The 23,631-nt window shown below is 46.6% G+C and overlaps 1 protein-coding gene and 1 long non-coding RNA gene across 3 annotated transcripts in view; one reads left to right on the forward strand and one right to left on the reverse strand.

Moving 5' to 3' along the window:
• PIP5KL1 (phosphatidylinositol-4-phosphate 5-kinase like 1) overlaps positions 1 to 6,502 on the forward strand; it is a 37,591-nt gene extending 31,089 nt beyond the window's left edge. Inside the window, exons 7-10 of the mRNA XM_082208948.1 lie at positions 825 to 880; positions 1,695 to 1,807; positions 3,376 to 3,535; positions 5,506 to 6,502. Of these exons, the coding sequence (XP_082065074.1) occupies positions 825 to 880; positions 1,695 to 1,807; positions 3,376 to 3,535; positions 5,506 to 6,082 (906 nt within the window). The 3' untranslated portion in view covers positions 6,083 to 6,502. The remainder of the gene's footprint in view (positions 1 to 824; positions 881 to 1,694; positions 1,808 to 3,375; positions 3,536 to 5,505) is intronic.
• Positions 6,503 to 14,194: 7,692 nt separating this feature from the next.
• Positions 14,195 to 22,583, reverse strand: LOC309524407. Of its 2 annotated transcripts, none has more exons than XR_014215890.1 (3): positions 21,913 to 22,583; positions 21,779 to 21,836; positions 14,195 to 14,382 (listed from the first exon to the last, which is right to left on the reverse strand). It is a non-coding gene; the product is annotated as an uncharacterized lncRNA (long non-coding RNA). The 2 variants fall into 2 exon arrangements; XR_014215891.1 differs by having other exon boundaries at positions 21,909 to 22,583.
• Between the last annotated feature and the right edge of the window lie 1,048 nt (positions 22,584 to 23,631).

Below are 23,631 nucleotides of genomic sequence, written 5' to 3' on the forward strand. Positions count from 1 at the left end.
GAGGGGACACTATTCATTCCTCCTCACCACTATGAGCTGAATAAAGAGCATGAAATCACTTTGCGACTCTGAGTATATTTCATGTACCCAGTGCTAGCCCTGCTAAGAGTAGACCCATTAAAACTGCCAAGTCTGGCTTACGTAGGCCCATTAATTCCAATAGTTCTACTCTTAACTTATTTGGCTACAAGCCATTATGTTTATTATCTAACTTGGGGAAGAACGGGCACCTACATTTGCTTGTTTTCTTGTCCCCACCTCACTTTTTGCAGGGCCTGTCTTGCTTTTTGGAGTTTTTTTTTTAATGTCATCCAGAGATTTTCAAGTGCTGTACAATAAATAAATAAATAAATAAATAAATAAATAAATAAATAAATTTTTTTAACTGAACACATTTTTAGGGGCCTTGTTTTCATCACAGCATTACAGCAGCAAACCCTGAAAATGAGGGGTGGGAAGTGGGCAAATTTTGAAAGCTTTGTGGGGCACAAAAAAGACTGGCATCATAGTTGGGGTGGTCTATAATTCATTTATTACCCAAAGAATATTAAAAATAGATTACAAGAAGTTGAAATTACAGAAGTAAAGTGGGTCCTAAAAATATACATCTTAAGTGTCAAAAGCCAGGGTAAAGTCTTAGAGGTCCTTCCCTTCGCCACCCATTGAGGAAGGCCCTTGCCTTCCACCCATCTTTCTGTCTTAGCATTAAGCATCCTTAGCATTAAACATCCTATGGGAGGGACTGCACACTGCCATGAGTGCTGCATGCCTGAATGGTCTTAGCCCTGGACTGACTTGCTGCTGTTTTCTGGTTGTGCCTCTAGAGATACTTCATCATCATGCAGAGTATCTTCTACCCTCATGATAGGATTGTCGAGCGGTGAGTTCCTTGCATGGTTTGAGAGGAATGGCACTATTTTTAGCTGGGGGGTGGGGGTGGATCTGAGTTGTTGATAAAGGCCTTCCTCCACTCCTGGGGCTAGACTTCCTTATGCCCTTTGGAGTAAGGCCCATTGAACGGGGGTGGGGTGGGGGGGATTACTTCTGGAGGGTTGTGCTGTGGAGGAAGACCTTATTCCCTATCTCCTGACTGGGTTCTTTGAAGCAAGGCTTACCATCCCTCTGCCTGACATGCTAGGTTTCTGTGCACAGGGATTAAATTTTTTTGTTTCTAGCAAGTGTGAATTGCCACAGCTTAGATGCAGGTACCTGGCCTCAGCAAGACCTGGGCCCAACTGCACACACCCCAGGACATGTCTGGTGTGCACCCCCCCCCCAAGTTGTGTGTTGCCAGGGAATGAAAGGGGGTATAGCAGTGGGCAAAAGTTTGTCCATTGTCACCAAATCTTATTGAGTCTCCTTCATAAACCTCTGAGCATTGCTCGGACTGCAGATCGGAAGCCACTGTTCTCACTAGAAAAATTGTTCTCTGGCCGCTACTCTAAAGGGAGGTGGGTTGCTGAAAGAACAATAGAGCCCTGAAAGCAAGTTGGGAGTGTTGATCCAGCAGGCCCGGGTTCAAATCCCTGCTAAGCCAGGAAGCTCACTGGGGTGGTCTTGGGTGTCACCATCTCTTGTTTCTGACCTACGTCACGGGGATATTGTTGCTGGGATGCCCCAGGCCTTCTTGGACGACAGGTGAGGGAATGAAGACCACCTCTCTGGCACTTACCAGTCCTCCTTTCCCCTCGCAGGTATGATATTAAAGGATGTGACGTGGGCCGCTGGACAGATCCGGCCCCGAAGGGCAGCGAAATCATTGTGGTTTTTAAGGATCGAAACTTTGCTGATAAGACCATCTGCCTTGGTAGGTCTCGCCACCTCCCACCCCACCTGTTCAGGACCTGAAGGAGATGCTCACCTTCCTGGCCCCCATCCGTACAAAAGTCACACTTTGTGCTAAAGCAGGGGTGGCAGTCCAGGGGTGTGTGTTATTTCACACTTTATTTATTTATAAATAAATTAACTGCTTAATGTTTATTTTTTCACAAGATGTTGAACCAGATGTTTTGCTCAGATAACAGCAAATTTGCTGCTCCTTACATTCTTAGGCACCTAACCACAATATTGTGCACTCATCTTTGTGTATTAACCAATTCAAGTCCTTTGTACACTGTTGCGTTGGACCACCCTTTCCAGAATTCTGCTCCCAACGGTGACTATTTTGTTGGGATCCGTTTCTGCCTTAAAGGCGGGGTCAGGGGTATATGTGCATGTGTGCAGGCAACATTTCAGTGCAAGTGATCCAAGGACTCTCTGGGGAATCTACACTTTCTGCAAAAAATAAAACCCAGCCAAAGTACTGAAAATCTGTTCTCTCCCACATTGTTCAGGCATTCTACAGAAGAGCTGTGTGTGTAAAACAACGGGTGTCTTAGGCGGAAAGTGCAAATATCCGGGATTCTGTAGCGCACCCGTGCATCCCCAAAGAGTTGTCATTGCAGCCTGTTGCCACAGAGCAATTAGTTATTTTAGAATGCTGCAGCACGATTGCTTATAGGAGTGAGGCCTTGTCAGCATATATAACATCTCTTCTCAGAGATCTGCACTGGTTGCTGATCTGTGACCAGGCCAGGTTCAAGGGGCTGCTATTAGTATACAAAACCCTTAACCCCTTGGGACCAGTTTACCTACATGTGGCCACTTGGTTGCTTCAGTGGACAGAGCTGGTACTACTACAGATGCCACATGGTACCCATTCCACACCTGTAAGAGCTCCAGTGTGGCAACACCTGCACTTTGGAACTCCCTGCCTGTTGATATCAATCATGTGCCTTCATTGAACTCTTTCTGATGCTTGCTAAAATAATTCATATTGTGACAAGATGCTTAGATGTGCTGGAGGGAGTTTTAATCTATTCTGGTATTCACTTCTTCAGTGTTTAATGTATTGTAAGTTTTTCCTGATTTTTTTGGATTTATCTTTCTGTAAACAGCTTTGATGTTCCTTACAATCTGGTAGCGTATAAATTTTGTGAAATAAGTAAATAATCTTAAATAAATGGCAACCACAATCTCCGATATGAAAGCTACTGTCCTCCCAGACTGATGTTTTTCTGTGGAGGGGGGCCGTATTCTGCAGTATGCTATAGATGCAATAATAGTGCAGCTTTCTAATGAACTGTCCACACAAACATCATTCTGCTTTATCAGTTGCTTTGCAATGCTTCGCCAGGGTTACCACATTATTGCCACCTGCGGGTGTGCTCTTGTGTTGTAGCTCAGCAAAAGCAGGACAAAATTCCTCTAATGAGGGCTGCTCAGAGTTGGGAGAGATCTCGGAGGCCAAAGAGTTTGCTTTTCTGCTCAGTACAGGGGATCTTGCAACCTCTTCACCCATGACCGGCCGAATATGCCCATCTCTCATCCATGCAGGTCCACAGCGTGCCTGGATGATGACTCAGCTTGAGCTGGACACACAATTCCTGAAGGATTTGGGCGTGATAGACTACAGCCTTCTGGTGGGCTTGCAGCCCCTTCATGAGGACGAGAGGCTCCTGAGCCACGCACTTGCCAACATCATTGCCAGAAGCATGTGAGGCCCTACGGTGGGGTTGTTATCGTTGGTTGGGGGGTATCTGTCATAGGGGAAGCCAGTCTGGCAGGGCCCTTACTTTCTCCCTACCCTCTACTAGCCAACTCAACCTTCTACAAGCCCTGAAAGCTCCCAGGTGCTTCTCACACCACCTTCTCTCTCTCTCTCTCTCTCTCTCTCTCTCTCTCTCTCTCACACACACACACACACACACACACTTTCTTTTTATGTTGAAGTCAGAATGATGCTTGGTAATTTGGGAGAGTTTGTATTTATTGGAAAAATAAAGAAATTATTTATGTGGTGGAACAAAACCATTTGAACACTTTTTCAGAATAATAATAATAATAATAATAATAATAATAATAATAATAATAATGAAAATTTAATGATAGTGCATCAAGATGAACTGTTCAATCCACATATTTTCCAAGAATATCTCTAAATATGAAACAGTCCTTGTCATCCAGTCGAACTGTTTTTCCATCGTTCTCCAGTAGCAGAAACTTCTCACCAACTTTTAAACTAACTGGATGAGTATCTCCCTCCTTGCCTTTAGAGCCTGTTCCAATTGCCATAACAGTGGCATGTAGAATCACAATGCCTTCTTTGTTACAGCCTCAGCTGCACACCTTTCAACCAATACACGGTCAAAGAGGGGAAGAATTTTTTTCAATGCCTGCTTTGCCATGGTACACACTTACAAGGCCCCCTGTTCTGGCTACCTGCAAGAACTTGAGATTTTTTAAAAAATAAAACATTTTCTTTTAATTTGCAAACTTGTATACCCCTGCATGCAAGTTTGCATGTCCTCCTGTATGTGTGGAGGAGAACATATGCAGTATACTATAATAAATATGAATTACCGGTATTTATTCTATACTATACGGGGACGCGGGTGGCGCTGTGGGCTAAAGCCTCAGCGCCTAGGGCTTGCCGATCGAAAGGTCGGCGGTTCGAATCCCCGCGGCGGGGTGCGCTCCCGCTGCTCGGTCCCAGCGCCTGCCCACCTAGCAGTTCGAAAGCACCCCCGGGGGCAAGTAGATAAATAGGTACCGCTTACCAGCGGGAAGGTAAACGGCGTTCCGTGTGCGGCTCTGGCTCGCCAGAGCAGCTTTGTCACGCTGGCCACGTGACCCGGAAGTGTCTTCGGACAGCGCTGGCCCCCGGCCAATAGATGTGAGATGGGCGCACAAACCCCAGAGTCTGTCAAGACTGGCCCGTTCGGGCAGGGGTACCTTTACCTTTACCTTTATTCTATACTATCTTATTTATGGATGGCCCCCAAAAGCTCTTCCCAGTTGCTCCATGTGTGAAAGGCATAGCAGGGCACTATTACTGCAGTCAGTGACTTGTTGCAGACATTTTTGCAGGTCACTGATGCAATAATATTTCAATTGTGGTGGACCATCCACATGTCATTTTGCTTTCTAAGTTGTTCTGTGATGCTTCCCCTGTGCTACTATATTATTGTTGGCCAGAGGGGCTCTCTTGAGCTCCTAAGTGCAACTTAAGTGGGACAACTCCGCCTCCCCATAACATTTAGATGGAATTAGGGGAGTGCAACTGGTTTGGTCACACTGGCACGAAGCCTTGCGGGCCCCACAGGGGACACCACAACTATGATGCTAAATGGACGTCAAGAGGCGTGGGGGCACTGAATTTTGGCATCGTACAGGGCTCCCCTGAAATTTGAGACACCATGGTCCACCACTAAATAACACTTGTGGTATTAAAAAGTTACCTGGTTTCAGCTGAAGTTAGGGGGGACTGGTTGGAAATGTAGGAGTATGTCTGCCTTGAAAGCTTTGCAGGCACAAACAGTACTGAATACAGTATTGCATATAACTTTCATGAATCAACAAAAAAGGGCATCTGAAAGGAACCACTATACAAACAGGATGTTGGACTGAATGGGTCTTGGCCTGACCCAGCAAGGCTCTTCAAATGCGCTTATGTTCCCCTGACAGGTCGATTGACACTAACAGTGATCACCAGAACCAGAACTTTGGGAACGCCTTGCAGGAGTCTCACACGTCTCATGGCTATTCTTCTAGTGTGGACCAGTTCTACAAGCTCTCTCCCGAAAGCAGGTACACCATCCAGAACATGCTGGCGCTGTACCTGAAGAAGAAAGCAAACGCAGACAAGGAGGCAGACTCTTCTAGGGGAAGCGAGACCTTCATGCAGGAAGTCTTGGCTCCTTACGTGCTCCATGGGATCAGCTTCGACCCGACCGCCCAGTGTCCTGTTGGAACAGAGGAGGGTGGGCATCCCCAAACCTTCAACCATCTGGCGGAGTCACTCTTCCACCTGGCCCAGAACAGGCGGCTCCTTCCCAACACGCGGAATGCTTTGCACGTGATCGATGGTCCTGACTATCGCTATTACATAGGTATCGTTGACCTGTTCACAGTCTACAACTTCCGCAAGAAGATGGAGCATTTCTGGAAGACCCTTCGGTTCCGGGATAAAAGTTTCTCCACAGTTGGCCCCGTCTATTATGCTAGGAGGCTTTGCAAATGGGTGCAAGACCATACCGCATGAACGCAGGGAGGGGGGCAGTTGCAGGAGGGCTGAGGGAAACATCCCCAGACTGCCCCCAGAGTCTTGTCCCCTACATGCCTTGCACAGAAAACAACAAGTACACAAGAACAAGCTTTGAAGTGACTGCTCCAGGGAGTTGGAGGTCGTTGTGGAAACTTTTTGGTGTCCAGGGATGGGAACAACATCTGCAGGAAGCTAAAATTCCCCTGTATCCTGGTAGCTGGGTTATGTCACAGGGCCAGAAGGGAACAGGTTTTTCTGCAGGAGTGGTGTGTATTTTTGTGAGGGTGGGGAGACGTGTGTCTTGAAAAGCTGAGACACTGCAACTCCTGGGATTTAGATCTGAATCCTGGACATTGTAAACATCATTGCTGCATCCTGGATATCAGGGTGGTGACAATACAGGAATCTACAAAAGTGTTTGTGTGTGTTTCTGCATCCCAGCTTGTTATTGAGCATAGTTATACAGAGGTATTAAGGAGGCCAGGTGGAGTTAAAGGTGAGGGGAGAAGAGACATCAGACATGCAGCGACAGCAACCCACTGATGGCAAACGATTAAAAAACAAATAGCTATACGCATACTTTGTTTTCCCTTCAAGAAGCTGACAAGAAAGTTGCACTGATATTCATTAAAATTGGGAATATTTTTTGGGAAACACTTTCAGTAATACAGAATAAAGCATCTCATAAAAAAACAATACCAAATCTTAGCAGAATTCCCAGGAGAGTTCTTAATAAGGGAAGAACCAACCTCTCCCCCACTCACAACACCCCAATCTGTGAGCAGTGCGAAATTCCAGGGGTTCTTGGTGCTCACCCAGGGCTCGTTTCTTTTTGGAAACGAGGCACAGTGGAGACAGTGCTGTCTTTAGGATATATGGTTTATTTATATATACAGGCTAAGGCTATGATGGAAGGGTTCATGGCATTAACACCCCAAAAGGGTCTTTCTTCTCTCATAACTGGACCCATACAGATACCAGCCATTGCTCTGCCTCTCTGGCTTTCCAGCTTGCCGCTTTTCTTCTTTGTGACATCTCATCACTTTCAACTCTAAATTCTGGCTTTAACTTTCATCAGAATGCCCGCGTGGCTTATATTTTAACACTTGCTGGATCCAGGGATTAGAGGGATCTGGAAACCCATGTTAACACCCCAAACTCATAATACAAACTGGAATGCAAAAGGTCATGGTCAACAGGCTCTATTGCTCCAGCTCCACACAGAGACAACGGTTCATTTGCATATTGTCCTCCGGCAGTACAAAAGGCATGGCACTGAAATGGGTGGGCACTAATGCCCTCCTATATTTGTTTTCTCACTCTCTGTGTATACACACATAATTTTTATTAAATTTTGTTTTACAATTTAAAAAAACTCCTTTTACATCCTTAAGATAGCAATGACCTCCCTTCTTGTCTTTCCATGGTTCATTTTACATATCATAAATCCCTGCATATTCTACAAAAACTATACCAATCAGTATTTCATTATTGCAGCCATCAAACCTTATTTACACTGTTGGATTTATCTTAACTCTGCCAGCGTTTTCAGCTGTACACAATTATTTCCCATATATTCAATAAATATATGCTCTCCTATATTTGCAGACAGTTAATGCATGCAGTTATGGAGCTCCCAACTATTCCATAATTTTGGAACTGTTAAGGCAGTGGTCCTCAAAGTGTGAGGATGGCAAGTATAGAAGGAAGGTTCAATCAAAGAAACATTTAAACATTTCAGTGTATTTTGATAACAAAGAATATATATACCATATATATATATATATATATATATATATATATATATATATATATTCACAGAATATGGATGGCTATCTTTTCAAAATGAGAGCAAGAACTCCAAGTAATACTGAGCACAATCCTGGTTGTATTTCCAATGTATTATCAATAAAAACTTTGCGCAAGCAAATTTTTATTCTGAAAGTATGGCCCAAAGGAAAAAGTTTAAGAAACCACTGTATTAAGGAGTAAAAGAGAAAAGAGAAAAAGAGTTGTCAGCGACAGTTCTCAGAAGGTTCTGTTTTCAGAGGTGAGAAATCTGTGACCCTCCAGATGATGATGGACTTCAATTCTCTTCATCCTTGGCTCACTGGCCATTCTGGCTGGGGCTGATGGGATAGCAAGTTTTTCAGCTGGGAAAGAATCAGGGATGGGGAAAGGGAGAACAGGGACAGGAGAACAAGCAGTGCATTTGTTTGAAACAAGACTTGGGAACATCTGTGGCCCTCCAGGTAATGTTTGACTCTAGCTCCCAGCCCCAGCCAGTGGGGCCAAAGGCTAGAGATGATGGGAACAGGAATCATAACTACATTGCAAGGGCTACAGATTTCCCATCCCTGCTGTAGATCTAACTCATGGGTAGGCAAACTAAGGCCCGGGGGCCGGATCCAGCCCATCGCCTTCTAAAGCCGGCCCACAGACAGTCCAGGAATCAGTGTGTTTTTACATGAGTAGAATGTGTCATTTTATTTAAAACGCATCTCTGGGTTATTTGTGGGGCATAGGAATTCGTTCATTTTTTTCCTTTCAAAATATAGTACGCCCCCCCACAAAGGTCTGAGGGATAGAGGATCGGCCCCCTGCTGAAAAAAGTTTGCTGACCCCTGATCTAAGTCTAGTAAACAAATTTGGACCTTCTTTAAACAAACAAACTGCCTAAAAGTTCAGGAAATAAACCCAGCCTAAAAGTCTTAAGGAGACGCGAGTGGCGCTGTGGGTTAAACCACAGAGCCTAGGACTTGCTGATCAGAAGGTCTGTGGTTCGAATCCCCGCGATGGGGTGAGCTCCCGTTGCTCGGTCCCTGCTCCTGCCAACCTAGCAGTACCTAGGGTTAAGTACTTAATTCATTCCGGAGGTCCGTACTTAACCTGAAGCACCACTTTAGCTAATGGGGCCTCCTGCTGCCGCCGCGCCGCCAGAGCACGATTTCTGTTCTCATCCTGAAGCAAAGTTCTTAACTCGAAGCACTATTTCTGGGTTAGCGGAGTCTGTAACCTGAAGCGTATGTAACCTGAAGCGTATGTAACCTGAGGTACCACTGTAACTACCGTATTTTTTGCACCATAGGACGCACCGGACAATAGGACGCACTTTGTTTTAGAGGGGGGAGAACAAGAAAAAAAAAATCTCCCCCTCTCTGCCCAGCGCCCCTTCAGTGAAGCGGCAAGAGACGCTGCACAGAGAGGGGGAGAACTTTCCCCCTCTTGTTTTCCCGCTCTAAAACAAGGTGCCATTTAAGGTGCGTTCAGGCGGCTACCTTGGAAGCCTGGCGAGCGAGAGGGGTTGGTGTGCACTGACCCCTCTCGCTCTCCAGGCTTCAGGTTCCTTTCGACCTGCTCTTTGGGGCTGGTGGGGGGAAGCCCCCCACCAGCCCCAAAGAGCAGGTCAGGGAGCAGCGGAAAGGCGCAGCGGAGAGGCTCCTGCCATAGCCGCACGTCACCTCTCCAGCCGGGAGAGGGTCGCGGGGCTATGGCTTCTTTAGCCCCGCACGCGCTGGGCTGGAGAGGTGACGCGCGGCTATAGAGGCTCCTGCCATAGCCGTGCGTCACCTCTCCAGCCGGGAGAGGGTCATGGGGGGCTGATTTAGCCCCAGGCGCGCTCTCTCGGCTGGAGAGGTGACACGGGGCTGTAGAGGTTCCTGTCATAGCCGTGCGTCACCTCTCCAGCCGGGAGAGGGTCGCGGGGCTATGGCGTCTTCGCTCCATAGGACGCACACACACTTCCCCTTCATTTTTGAAGGGGGAAAAGTGCGTCCTATAGAGCGAAAAATACGGTAATTAGCTGATCAATTAAAAGTGTCCTTATCTGGGTGATAGTTGGAGCTTCCCCCCCCCATCTTCTACATTTTTGACACTGCTGAATTAGAACTGGTGTATTCCACAAACAAAAGGGACGTGGGTGGCGCTGTGGGTTAAACCACAGAGCCTAGGACTTGCGAATCAGAAGGTCAGCGGTTCAAATCCCCACAACGGGGTGAGCTCCCGTTGCTCGGTCCCAGCTCCTGCCAACCTAGCAGCTCAAAAGCACGTCAAAGTGCAAGTAGATAAATAGGTACTGCTCTGGTGGGAAGGTAAACGGCATTTCTGTGCGCTGCTCTGGTTCGCCAGAAGCGGCTTAGTCATGCTGGCCACATGACCCGGAAGCTGTACGCCGGCTCCCTCGGCCAATAAAGCGAGATGAGCGCCGCAACCCCAGAGTCGGCCACGACTGGAGCTAATGGCCAGGGGTCCCTTTATCTATTCCACAAACAGAACAATCTTTTCTAGAGGTTCAAACCTTTCCAGGCCTGTGGGCACAATAGTGGTTATCTGTGTGGGTCGTGGGTGCTGCTTCTTATAGTCACTCCTCTGCCCCCCCCCATCACAAATCTTGCTATCCCAAAGGATCTAGGTAAAAATGACAGCCGTTAGACTGGGTGTACACACTCCTACTTATTCTGCACCCAGTGCATTCCAACCACATTAGCCACAATCCATATCTATCTTGTATACCGTCTTGGGAAATGCTGTACTTTGATGACATCCCCTCCCCCCAACCCCCCCCCAAGCTTAGATCCAGATTGAGAAAAGCAACCTATCTGCACATTTACCGTACTCTGTGCACTGCATTCAAAGTCAACGGGAGTGAGAGTGCGCATGCAGCCTTAATCCTAAACCTAACGGGAGCGAGGATCACTCTCCCAATTTCCTCTTTAAGCTCCGTGCACTTTTCAAGCGATATGAAAAGCAATCACGCCATGACTCAAGGGGAAGCAAGGAGGTGGGACTCGGAGACTTTGTGGGTGTGAGGACTTGCAAGTGTGCCGGTGCATCACTAGAATCCATTGAGGCGTTTATTTCCTGCTCACTGGGCAGGAGGACAGAAGTTTTGCTGCAGACTGAATCTCCTCCCCGCAGGGGTAACCAAGTAAAGATGGGTTGCTCAGCCACCTCCGGATGACAGACCTCTGCCATTTTTGCTGCACGCAGGGAGAGGCTGGAACAACTAGCTATCCTTGCGCCCTGAGGTTCTAATCCAGCCACGCTGCTTCATCTTCCAAAAGGAAGAGGCGCTGCTGCAGAAACCTCGCCCCTTCCATGCGAAAGGGCAGCCCCAGGGTTGTGTCTCTCCACCCGCCTCGTTCCTGGTCCGCGCAGCAGGCGGGACTCCAACAGGTGCAGCTCGAGCCGCCCTCCAAGCGTGGCGGGGAAAGTCCCCCACTCCCACAGCAAGGGACGCCCCTGCTCCCCCCCTCGCCCTCTGGACGCCTGACTCGGCTGTCCTGCCCTCCGAGAGACTCCCCGGGACGGTGGCGAGGATCATAGGCGCCGACTCCATGGGGCTTGAGGGGGCCCGAGCCCCCTCAAAAATTTTATTGGGGGGGCAGAGCCCCCCCAATAATCTCGGGCGCCCCTCCAGCAGAGCGCCGCCGCCGCGCTGGCTCTGCCTGTCGACGCTTGGCGCGTCCGCGGCTTTTATAGGGCGCCCGGCGCGCACCAGCTCGATAACGGGCACCGGCGCGGCGGGGGGCGCCGGGCCGGGGGCGGGGGGCGGGCGGCCTGTCTCCTTGGCAACCCCATTGAGCAGCGCCGGCTCCCCCGGGAGGGCCATCCCCCCGCGCCGCCGATCGCCAACACCGCCGACGCTGTGGCTGCCCAAGCCGGAGCCCGAGCCGGAGCCCGTCAGTCAGTCAGGAAGGAAGGAGAGAGAAATGGGGAGGGAGACGAGGGAGGAAAATTGCGCGCAGGGTGAAGAAAGGAGAAGGGCGAACGAGACAGCTTCCAACCCAAAAAAGGGCTGGAAGACTCGGAGGATGAAGGATCGGGAAAGAAAGCGACGCCTTCCCCGCCCGCGACGTCGCCCACTTGTCATTGGCAGCGCAGTGGGCGCCCAGAGGGGCTGGGCACTGGCGCAGGGCCGCTCCGCAGCCGCGGAGGACAGCTGCACGGCTAGCAAGGTGCGCCGCGTAGAGCGCGGCCCTTGTGTGGCCCGGTGGCCAGGCAAGCTCGGGCGGGGACCCCCATGCGAATCTAAGACGGGAGAAGAGGGCAGAGCAAAGGGGGTCCCTTCCCCAACCTCCGGCTCTGAGACTTCCCTGCGCCCCAGAAAAGCGAAAGGATTTTCTCTTCTTCTTTTTTTATAAATATTTTATTAAGTTTTCAAATACAAAGTTAGAAACATACACTGAAGAAAAAAGTAAAAGAACAAGAAAAAGAAAAAAAGAAAAAGAAGAAAAGAAAACCAACCATTCAACACATTTTTTATATAACTAACTGGACTTCCTCGCATCTCCCTTATCCTGCATTCTTTATAATAAAGATATCAGCAAATTATTACCTTGTTTCGTACCTTATTTTGTACTTTTCAAATACTATACCTCTAAATTTAACATACTTTTCATCAGTTACTTATATCTTAAATTAAACATAGTATTACCTTAGATTTTGACCTTTTCTTACTTAAAATATAATTTCCTGTTTCCCAAATCTAATTGCTGAAGCTATAGTTTCCGAATCGTGTAAATTTTTAACATTCATACAACTTATATTGTTTTTGTAAATAGTCCTTAATTTTTTTCCAGTCCTCTTCCATTGTTTCTTCTCCCAAATCTCGGATTCTGCCAGTCATTTCAGCCAGTTCCATGTAGTCCATCAATTGCGTCTGCCACTCTTCCAGTGTGGGCAAATCTTGTGTCTTCCAATATCTTGCGATAAGTATTCTTGCTGCTGTAGTTGCATACATAAAGAAAGTTCTATCCTTCTTTAACCCTTTCTGGCCAACAATGCCCAAGAGGAAGGCCTCTGGTTTCTTGGGAAAGGTATACTTAAATACATTTTTTAACTCATTATAGATCATTTCCCAGAAGGCCTTCACTTTTGGACAAGTCCACCGGAGGTGAAAGAATGTCCCTTCAGCCTCCTTACATTTCCAACATTTATTATCAGACAGGTGATATATTTTTGCAAGCTTGACTGGGGTCATGTACCACCTATAAATCATTTTCATAATATTTTCCTTCAAGGCATTACATGCCGTGAATTTCATTCCGGTGGTCCATAACCTTTCCCAGTCCTCAAACATGATGTTATACCCAATATCCTGAGCCCATTTTATCATGGCTGATTTGACTGTCTCATCCTGAGTGATTTTCTCTTCAACCTGCCCTCCATCCTCTTGCGGAAAACTCTTTGTCTGCCCTGCCCGTATCTCGTTTTTGCTTTTTAATTCCACACACGCACCCTTCGGACTTCGTGGCAATCGGGCGCGCGGGCGCGTTTCCTAAGAGAGTGAGGACCTCCGCCTCCTCCCCACCTGCTCCCTCGCCAGCCAGCCAGCCGCGCGCCCTAGCCGGAGAGCCCCGGCCGTCCCCGTCGCGCAATCGGCTGGATCTCCCTTCCGCAGGTCGTGCTCACAACTCGGCCCAGGGACCCCCCAGTAGCGGATCTCCGGCCCAGCTGAAGAATCCGACAACAAGCCCCCTCCTCCCCAATCGCTCCGCCGAAATACGCTCCAAAACCCCCCAGATAGGCCGCCGGCCGCCAAGTCTCGTGGCGCCCTGAGCGAGGGTCTCTCCCCAACACCGCCACCTCGAACTGCGTTCTCCCGGCTACCTGAGCGAACCAGCGGCAGGACCCCTGTATGGGCCCCCCCAATATTTTTTATAAGTCGGCGCCCCTGGCGAGGATGCAGCCTTGGCCGGGGAGCGTCGGCGGAGAGACGTCCTTCGGAGGCGGCGTTGCCCGGTTCCCTCCCGGGGCGGGAAATTGGAAAGGGAAAGGTGCAAAAGAAAACAACCGCTCCTTTGAATAACTTTGTACTGTCTTGGGTTTAATAAACGAGGATCCTAGGGGATGCAGCTCACTAGACCCGAGTCTTCTCGTGTCGTTTCTTTTAAAACCATTGGGGGGGGGGTAATATAATTTTTATTGACTTTTCTGTTTTACCGTTTAAAGCACTCACTTTTACATCCTTAAGATATCTTTGACTTCTCTTTCCATGGTTCATTTTACATATCAGATATCCCTGCATATTTTACCAAAACAATATCACTTGGCATTCCATAAAACAACAGCATAAAAATATGTAAGAGCAGATAAAAATGGAAGCGATTCAGGCACAAAGGACTAGGTCCAATTTTATGGGTCAGGGAAAGGAAAAGTCTTTACAAGCTGTCCGCAGAAACTGAGGGGTAAACTGTAGTTCCTACGATTCTGGGTGTGTGACCGTGTGCTTTAAATGTGCTTCGCGTGTATGGCGTGGCTGTGACCTTTCACACATGCTTGATTTTCTGAGAAAGCTGTAAAACAACAGAGAGGTTTAAGAGTACTGCTGTAGATTTATGGTGAACACGATGGTTTGTAGAATCATGTATAAATTTCCAAGTTGGTCTCTGGCCAGGCCAGAGCACTTCTGTGCAGTGGCGTAGCGTGGGTTGTCAGCACCCGGGGCAAGGTAAGTAATTTGCGCCCCCTAGAGTGAGCGAGCCAGGTAGGGGCAGAGAGCTGCGAGTGCGAGCGTGCCCCCCCCGATGTTGCGCCCGGTGCAGCCGGCCCCCCTGCACCCCCACGCTACGCCACTGCTTCTGTGTCATGTAACCAGGCCCAGAATATTGGTATCAAATGAGTGTCACATTTTGTGTCACATGCACTTCATTCTAATTCAGTAATATTGGAACTTTCTCAAAGAGGGGAATTACACGCACTAAAATAAATATTGGAAGAAGAAGTGTGAGTCATTGGTGCTCCATTCCCCAATATATATAATATATGTACATATTGGGGGATGTGGGGGGCACCAGTAACTCACACTTCCTCTTCCAGTTTACTATAAAATGTTTCCTCAGATAACTAGCAAAAATGTGCATGTTTCAGATAACTGGAATTTGAAAATCTCACTGCAGGGGAAGGTGAGCCATTCCCTTTCAGCAACATACCGCCCCGAGGTAAGAAAGAAATTTCCGCAAACTAATGTGGAAAATGTTGCAAAATGCAATTCTGGACCTCCTGAAGATCTGGTTGAATAGTTCTTCTAATGCCTGGGTATCGCTGACTTGCAGTGGCTCTGTAAGGATGTTTCCTAGCAGCCTTATGTGGAAATGCCTGGGACCCAACCTCCTGCATACAGAGCATGCACTCTGAAACGGAGCTATAACCCTACCCCAACGTGCACTTACTAGGGAGTAAGTCTTTGGAAGCACCCAGACTTCCTTTGAAGTAAACTTACTTAGGGTCAAACCGCATTCCTCACGATCAGGAGAAAACAAAAGGGCCTGACTGAACATGCAATATTGCATACCTAGATACTCTCAATTGCAGAAATTGGACACATCTTTGTTTAGAGTGGCCTTTGACACTTGGCCAAAGGAATGGGCACCAATTTGTATACGCTGTGTGTAGATGCACATTTAAAAAGTAGTTTATATCCTACTAAGTCATAGTCACTAGACCCATTAATTTCAGTGATTCCGTATATGACTTAGCTGGATATATATATACTTGAGTATGGTTGAAGTGTTAGTTTGCCCTATCATTCTACAAGGGAATATTATACATCTCACTGTAGTGGGGAAGACTGTGGCCTGTGTGTTTGTGCTTAGTCTGCTGCCAAGGTGATATCTGTTGATAGGCAACTTCAGCGCCCCTGCTCTTTCTTCTGTATCTACCAGACCTGAAATGCACAGCCATTCAAATAGAGGACACCTTCATACAGAGGACGGTCACCTGTCCACATCTTAAGCCTCTGATAGCCCTGAAAATTGACAACTGTCTTCTGTAAAATAGGACTCCTGAGAAAAGAGAGGACCCAAATAATTACCGCCCAGTCAGTCTGACATCAATACCAGGGAAGATTCTGGAGCAGATCGTTAAGCAAACAGTCTGTGAGCACCTAGAAAGGAATGCTGTGATCACCAATAGTCAGCATGGATTTCTGAAAAATAAGTCATGTCAGACTAACCTGATCTCGTTTTTTGACAGAATTACAAGCCGAGTAGATCAAGGGAACGCAGTGGATGTAGCCTACCTTGATTTCAGCAAGGCATTTGACAAGGTGCCCCATGATATTCTTGTAAAGAAGCTGGTAAAATGCGGTCTTGACTATGCTACCACTCAGTGGATTTGTAACTGGCTGACTGACCGAACCCAAAGGGTGCTCATCAATGGTTCCTCTTCATCCTGGAGAAGAGTGACTAGTGGGGTGCCACAGGGTTCTGTCTTGGGCCCGGTCTTATTCAACATCTTTATCAACGACTTGGATGATGGACTCAAGGGCATCCTGATCAAATTTGCAGATGACACCAAACTGGGAGGGGTGGCTAACACCCCAGAGGACAGGATCACACTTCAAAACGACCTTGACAGATTAGAGAACTGGGCCAAAACAAACAAGATGAATTTTAACAGGGAGAAATGTAAAGTATTGCACTTGGGCAAAAAAAAATGAGAGGCACAAATACAAGATGGGTGACACCTGGCTTGAGAGCAGTACATGTGAAAAGGATCTAGGAGTCTTGGTTGACCACAAACTTGACATGAGGAAACAGTGTGACGCGGCAGCTAAAAAAGCCAATGCAATTCTGGGCTGCATCAATAGGAGTATAGCATCTAGATCAAGGGAAGTAATAGTGCCACTGTATTCTGCTCTGGTCAGACCTCACCTGGAGTACTGTGTCCAGTTCTGGGCACCACAGTTCAAGAAGGACACTGACAAACTGGAACGTGTCCAGAGGAGGGCAACCAAAATGGTCAAAGGCCTGGAAACGATGCCTTATGAGGAACGGCTAAGGGAGCTGGGCATGTTTAGCCTGGAGAAGAGGAGGTTAAGGGGTGATATGATAGCCATGTTCAAATATATAAAAGGATGTCACATAGAGGAGGGAGAAAGGTTGTGGGAAAATGATTGCTTGTACATAAGAGCATGAGCAGAGTTCTTATTATTGCAGAGTGATTTTGCAGCACAAGATATTGCTAGGAGCATGAACAGCGCGTGAATAGCTCGTGCTGTCCCAAATGATTGGTCAACTAGCATAGCCTGATCGCTCGCATGGTCTAGTGCGATGGTCCTTATCTGCTGGCTGAGAACAAATTGCTTTGCTTGTATTTTGTATCTTTCTGACTTCACACAATAAAGGCTGTGCTGCAGTAGCTCTAAGGCGGCCAGAGCAGCCAGAGGAGCCAGAGCAGCCATATTTCTTCAACCTATCTTGGTGTGAGACTGATTTCTTCAGATGTTGAGCTGGCACTCGACATTTGGTGCCCCGTGTGACTACCTTCGGACTTCGCGTTGTTTCTCATCGTTCAGCGCTCACCATGCGTCTTTCATCCGCTATGGATCCCGGTGAGTGCTCCCTTGGTACCCCGTGTATGTGATTCTGGACTACGTTAAGGACTTATCAGCACTTATCTCGCCCGGCAAGGGCTGCAGACGCGTCGTTCATCCTTCTAAGGATCCCTGGTAAGTGCTCCCTGCTCTTTTTGCAACTCTTGCAATCATGGGGACGTCTCTATCAGCACCACAGAAAAAGTTTTCTGAAGACCTTAAATCTCTTTTGGCCAGCAACAGCCTTCTTGTCTCAGATGCTGACCTTCAGTCTCAACAGCAAAGTTTGACCCCAGCCAATCTTCTTTTGGCTGCGGCATCGGCTCCTTTGCCCCCCCTCCCAGTCCTCATGTTGCCTTCAGAAGCGGTGTCTTCTCAGCCTCCTAAGCCTACATCGGCAGACATTTTTTCTCCTCCAAAGGCTCCTGTCCTCCCTCCCCTGCATTCTTCGCATTCCACACCCATTTCCACTCCTCTCCAAGAAGAGACTCTTTGTACTGCTGCTCCGTTGCTGCCTTTTGATTCTGATACTCCAAATCTCTTTCCTGAGATTGCTCCTGCACCCCCAGCCCCCGTCATGCTGACCCAAACCAATGTTCTCGATGGGCTGACGGGAGGAGGCAAATTTCTTACCATTGCCCAACAGTTGGTCCTTGATCCTATGTATTGGGCAGCCACCACCACTGCCGCTCAAGAGGCTCTGGCCTCTGTCCCTGATGACAGGAATGAGCGCAATGGCCGGTGGGACAGCATCAGACAGGGCCCTGCAAAGCCCTACGGACAATTTGTTGATCGCTTGTACAATACCTTCAAGCGGCAAGTTCAGGACCTGGCAGCACAAGAACTGATTGTACGCCAGCTTGTGTTTGATAATTCAAATGAGGACTATAAGCAAGCACTGCGCCTTCTAATGGCAACATCAAATATAGCCATTGCTGATATGCTTAAAGCCTGCCAGTCAGTGGGCACTGCTAGCCACGGCCTGCTAGCCACGGCCTGGTCCTCCTCCGTGTCCCAAAATTCTGCAAAGGCTACAACCTGTTGGATTGACAGTGGCTAGGAAAAAAATCCAGCGGACTTTACCCATTACGTACCTGGGACACAAGCTGACAGCATCTGCAGCCATTCCAGTTACGCCTCAACTACAGTTTCCTAGTTATCTTAGATTGGTGGATTTACAACAAATTCTTGGACAGCTGAATTGGATAAAGAGTTATTTGGACCTGCCCACTTCCACTCTGTCTCCACTATTTTCTGCCCTTAAAGGACATAAGGATCCAGCAGACAAGATCACAGTCACCTCTGCAATGGAAGAGGCTCTTCCACAGCTGTTCCAGTGTTTCCTGGCACGCTGAAAGGCCATCTTCACCCCTACTGCATTGGCCCCCCTTTTTCCCTGGGAAGCCACTTCAACCACCAAACATCATTACAGTTTTGCTGCCTCTTGTTTGGGAAGTGAGCCTGGCTTTGAAGGATGCCCTCGCTGGACTGGCATCGCTTGGGTTTTGCCTCCTAATAGCAACCATCCCATCTGTGTCATCACGCTTCATTGGGCTTGGACTTTTGACTCAGCAGTACAAGGAGCAATACATCAGACTTATTTACAGCAAATGGGCTCCTGTATCTGCAGAAATGGTTGTGTGACTTCTTCTGGATTGTGGTTTTACATGCCAATAATCAAGCCACGAAATATCACACAGATTGCTCGGAAACAGCCATTGGACTAATTTACCATTCTCATCCTTATTGGCATCACTTGGATTTTACCCCCCAGATATTTTTTTTTCTCCTCCCTCAGGAGTCCTGCCTTATGATGTGTTCCCCTGAGCATGTACAGAGGGCTGTCTTGGAACTATTGTGGACTCTTGGCAAGGGAGGGGGTGAGGGTTTTTCAGTGTGTTCCAGTTGTTTCATTTTTGTGCTTTGGCATGGTTCCCGGACAGAAAGCAAGTTGCAATATGGTTCTTTAGCAAGGCTTGCGAAGACAATGGGCTCTGTTCTCGACCTTGTTGCAATCTTTTTAGTTACAGCAAGCAGAATATGCTTCGCTAGTGCCTTTTAGCTGCTGAGAAAAATGATTTTGAAAAGCTTTAAAAAGCTTTGAACCTTTTTTTTTTTTGGTGGTGGTATTCTAGCATTCCAGTAAATGCTTCATATAAGATTAGCAATAATATGAAGGACAATCGTATAAGTTTATCACCTGTGTTTTGTTGCTTGCAGAAATAGTGTCTTATTGTTTTCGTTTTAATCATAATAGCAAAAAAATTTTAGGTTATTATCCCTATTTTAATTGGACATATGAGTATGTTAATGGATCTTCTTGTTTTCTTAATGTTACCACTATGAGTGATAGGCCGAAAGTTTTAGTTAATAATGTCACAACCTACATGACTTATGAACAACAGGCTGCGTGTAGAGATTTTTATGTTTGGTTCGACTGGATGAGAAAAAGCAGTAAATCTACATATTTGCTTCAATCTGATTTATGGTTATTCTGTTGCAAATTAGACTGAAGTTTTTTTAATTCTACCATCTTTGTTTTAAAAATAATTAACAAAAAAACAAAAACAAAAAAATGTCAGAAATAAGAGAAGTTGTTTTATAAATTTTTTATGCTTTAAATGTAATCTTTGCCTCTAAAGGTGGAATTTATGCCTTAATTCGTTTTCATTGTTGCATGTATATAACTGATCAATCAACCAATATCTCCGCTATTATTGATTATATGGAACAAATGATAACCCATAATCCTTTGAATCCACCTGAAGGTTTTGATCCATGGGACTGGTTATTTTTTTGGTTACTTAATGGATTATGGTTAAGAAAAATATTATTGATTGTAATTGCATGTATTGTTGGTTTTATTATGGTGTGTTGTTATATTCAATGCTTGTTTTTTTTTTATTTCCCAATGTACTGCATGGTGGTTTCGACCAAGGCCCATCACAAGGGTTACAAGGGGAATTTATGTTGCAAAATATAAATGCTTAGGTAATGGGAATGCGATTCTGACTAATGGTCCCTCTAATAATATAAACAAGAAAAGAGGGCATGTGGGAAAATGATTGCTTGTACATAAGAGCATGAGCAGAGTTCTTATTATTGCAGAGTGATTTTGCAGCACAAGATATTGCTAGGAGCATGAACAGCGCGTGAATAGCTCGTGCTGTCCCAAATGATTGGTCAACTAGCATAGCCTGATCGCTCGCATGGTCTAGTGCGATGGTCCTTATCTGCTGGCTGAGAACGAATTGCTTTGCTTGTATTTTGTATCTTTCTGACTTCACACAATAAAGGCTGTGCTGCAGTAGCTCTAAGGCGGCCAGAGCAGCCAGAGGAGCCAGAGCAGCCATATTTCTTCAACCTATCTTGGTGTGAGACTGATTTCTTCAGATGTCGAGCTGGCACTCGACAAAAGGTTGTTTTCTGCTGCTCCAGAGAAGCGGACACGGAGCAATGGATCCAAACTACAAGAAAGAAGATTCCACCTAAACATTAGGATGAACTTCCTGACAGTAAGAGCTGTTGGACAGTGGAATTTGCTGCCAAGGAGTGTGGTGGAGTCTCCTCCTTTGGAGGTCTTTAAGCAGAGGCTTGACAACCATGTCAGGAGTGCTCTGATGGTGTTTCCTGCTTGGCAGGGGGTTGGACTCGATGGCCCTTGTGGTCTCTTCCAACTCTATGATTCTATGATCTTATATTTGCTGCTCTTCTTCTGCTGATGAGTGAACGTGATGCCATTTCTCTTTCATCCCGCCCGGCTTTTTCCACATTCTGCATAATCTAAATAGGATCCATTTGTTTGTATATTTAGGTTACTTCCTAAACAAACAATGCAAATTAAGAGACAGTCTTTATATACATATAAAAGGTAAGTATTTTGTTCCCTGTGGCTGGGAGTGCTAGGATGAGAAGCACCCATGTAATCCACCTTGTCTTAGACACACACCAGTGATATATCAGGGGAGTACCTTGCTTGATTTAGTTTTTTTTTTGGGGGGGAGAGATGGATAAAGAGATAGAGAGATAGGTTGCATTGGAAGTAAGCAAGGGCACCGCAGGTACTTGAACCCCGTCCTGGAAACCAGGAGTGCCAACCACCAGCGCCTTTTGCTTTTTTTTCCTTTTTTTTTTTTGGCAATGCAACAAGGTGAAAAGCAAAACCTGAGCGAACACTCTGAATATTGAATGTTCTCTCGGGAAAAAGAAAACCCTTAAGAGTTATGAAGTTGCAGACAGAACACAATCAAAGTTTTATCCCTTGCCAAGCTAGGGATATTCACCTAGATGTGTTTAAGTCACAGAGTGCCATTTTGACTGCCATTAATTTGCAGGGCAGAACAGAGAGAGAGGCTGGTTCCAGTCTTAAAACTCACCTTTTTGTTTGTCCCTCTGAAGTGTGAATTCATGGGCCTGGAAGTTCCTTCTGCTGGTCTGTGAAAAGCAATCTGGACTCATTAGCTTGTCCCCAGCCTATTCCCGCCAATTCCAGAGAAATGTTCTTACCAACCTGACTTCTGCAGGAGGAGCTGGCTTCCCCTGAGTATGGTGGGCTCTTGGACAGAACTGTGAAGAGATCAAGCAAACGGAAATGCAGAAGCCAGCACAAAAGGATTGTACTGAAAAAGATCACTGAATTGTGGAGTGTGAAGTTCACTTGCCGTTAAGTTTCCTGAAGGTTTGCAAAATTCAATTTCTTGTGTCACTGGGATGCACCTGGAAGAGACTAGGGTCTTCAGCAGCCCTCCCCTCCAGACACAGAGGAGCAAAAACAGCAGGTTACCTAAAGCAGTGCAGTCAAGACGCAGATATCTCTCAATCCTATGCTGCAGATGTTCACTTGATATATCAAGAGCTCTGACGCTGCCTCTTACTTGTCAGTTGAGCAGATCTGCTTCAGGCACAGGTAGCTCTGTGAGGTCTGTAAAAAAAAAAAGCTGGAACAAAGCAAGGATGCCTGTCCCACCAAAAGATGTACCTTATTGTGTGGTAATGGCACATGAAAAGGCCTGTGTCTAGAGGGTGGCAACATGAGAAGGGGCCTTCTCTGTAGTGGCTCCCCACCTGTGGAATGCTCTCCCCAGTGAGGTTTGCCTGGCGCCTTCACTATATACTTTAGGCACCAGGCAAAAATGTCCCTTTTTAACAAGGCCTTTGCCTGACCTGATCTATATCCTATACCCTTTTAAAAATGCTGGCTCCCTTGGGGGGGGGGGTTATTGGGCCAATGACTTGTTGGCTGAAAGGTAAATAAACTTGATTTCGCCCCTCACATTCTTTCATTTGTATTCGTTTTCCCTTGTATCTCTTTTTAAAGTGGTAAATAATAATTTTTCTGTGCCTTACAATTCCTTTGCTTACTTAAAAAAAAAAATTAACAATAGTTTTAAAAAAAAATCTAACCGAAACTGGTTTTTGTTTCCATTTTAAACCTGTTCCCCCAGCCTCCCTCTCCTATTCCCTCTGCCCATTAGCTCCTTCAGCTCTGACCAGTGAGAGGGCTAAAACCAGTACTATAGCCAGGGATAGTCTCACTCACTAGAATCTGGCTCGCTCCTTCCACCACCTGTTGGTCATAAGGGCACATAAAAAAGTCCCTCTGCCCATTAATACAGTGGATGTAAATGGTTTGTTTTTTCAACATGGGGTCATTGCGCATGAGAAATTAGTGCCTACCCCAATCCCTAATAAAAGGGTTGCTGGGGTGCAAACTTGAATAAAATATTGGGGGGGGCAGTAAGCACCACCCTCCATAATCAGTCACATGACATGCCCCCCCCCTATTTGAATGGCAATACTCATCAACTTTTTTTGGGGGGGTCCCAACCCCTTCAAATATTTTATTGGGAAGGGGGCTTAAGAAGAGTTAGCTCTTAAGTTGGGGTATATGTCGTTCCTGGATCAATGTCTTTGCTTGCTTTGCTATGTGTAGCACCTGCTGTGCCTTTGAATTGCATTTTGCCCATGTATCACACTGATCTGAGCATTAAAGATTTTGGTAGACTCTGCAGCCTGAGTTCGAATTCTTCACTTAGTGGGAGACGGGAAATTCTCCTCCACTGTGTGCTTTTCTGGAGATTCTCTTGAGCCTCCCATAGCCAGTTTTTCTTGGGGTGTGTGTGTGTCTATGCTCTTCCCTTTCCCTATAATAAGATGTTCTTGTTCCTCCCATAATTTCTACCCAGTTGTAATTGAAAGTGGCACCATCAACAAACATCTCCCAAGGGAT

This window comes from Podarcis vaucheri (genome assembly GCF_965113315.1).
Source record: "Podarcis vaucheri genome assembly, chromosome: Z".
Classification (NCBI taxonomy): Eukaryota; Metazoa; Chordata; class Lepidosauria; order Squamata; family Lacertidae; genus Podarcis; species Podarcis vaucheri.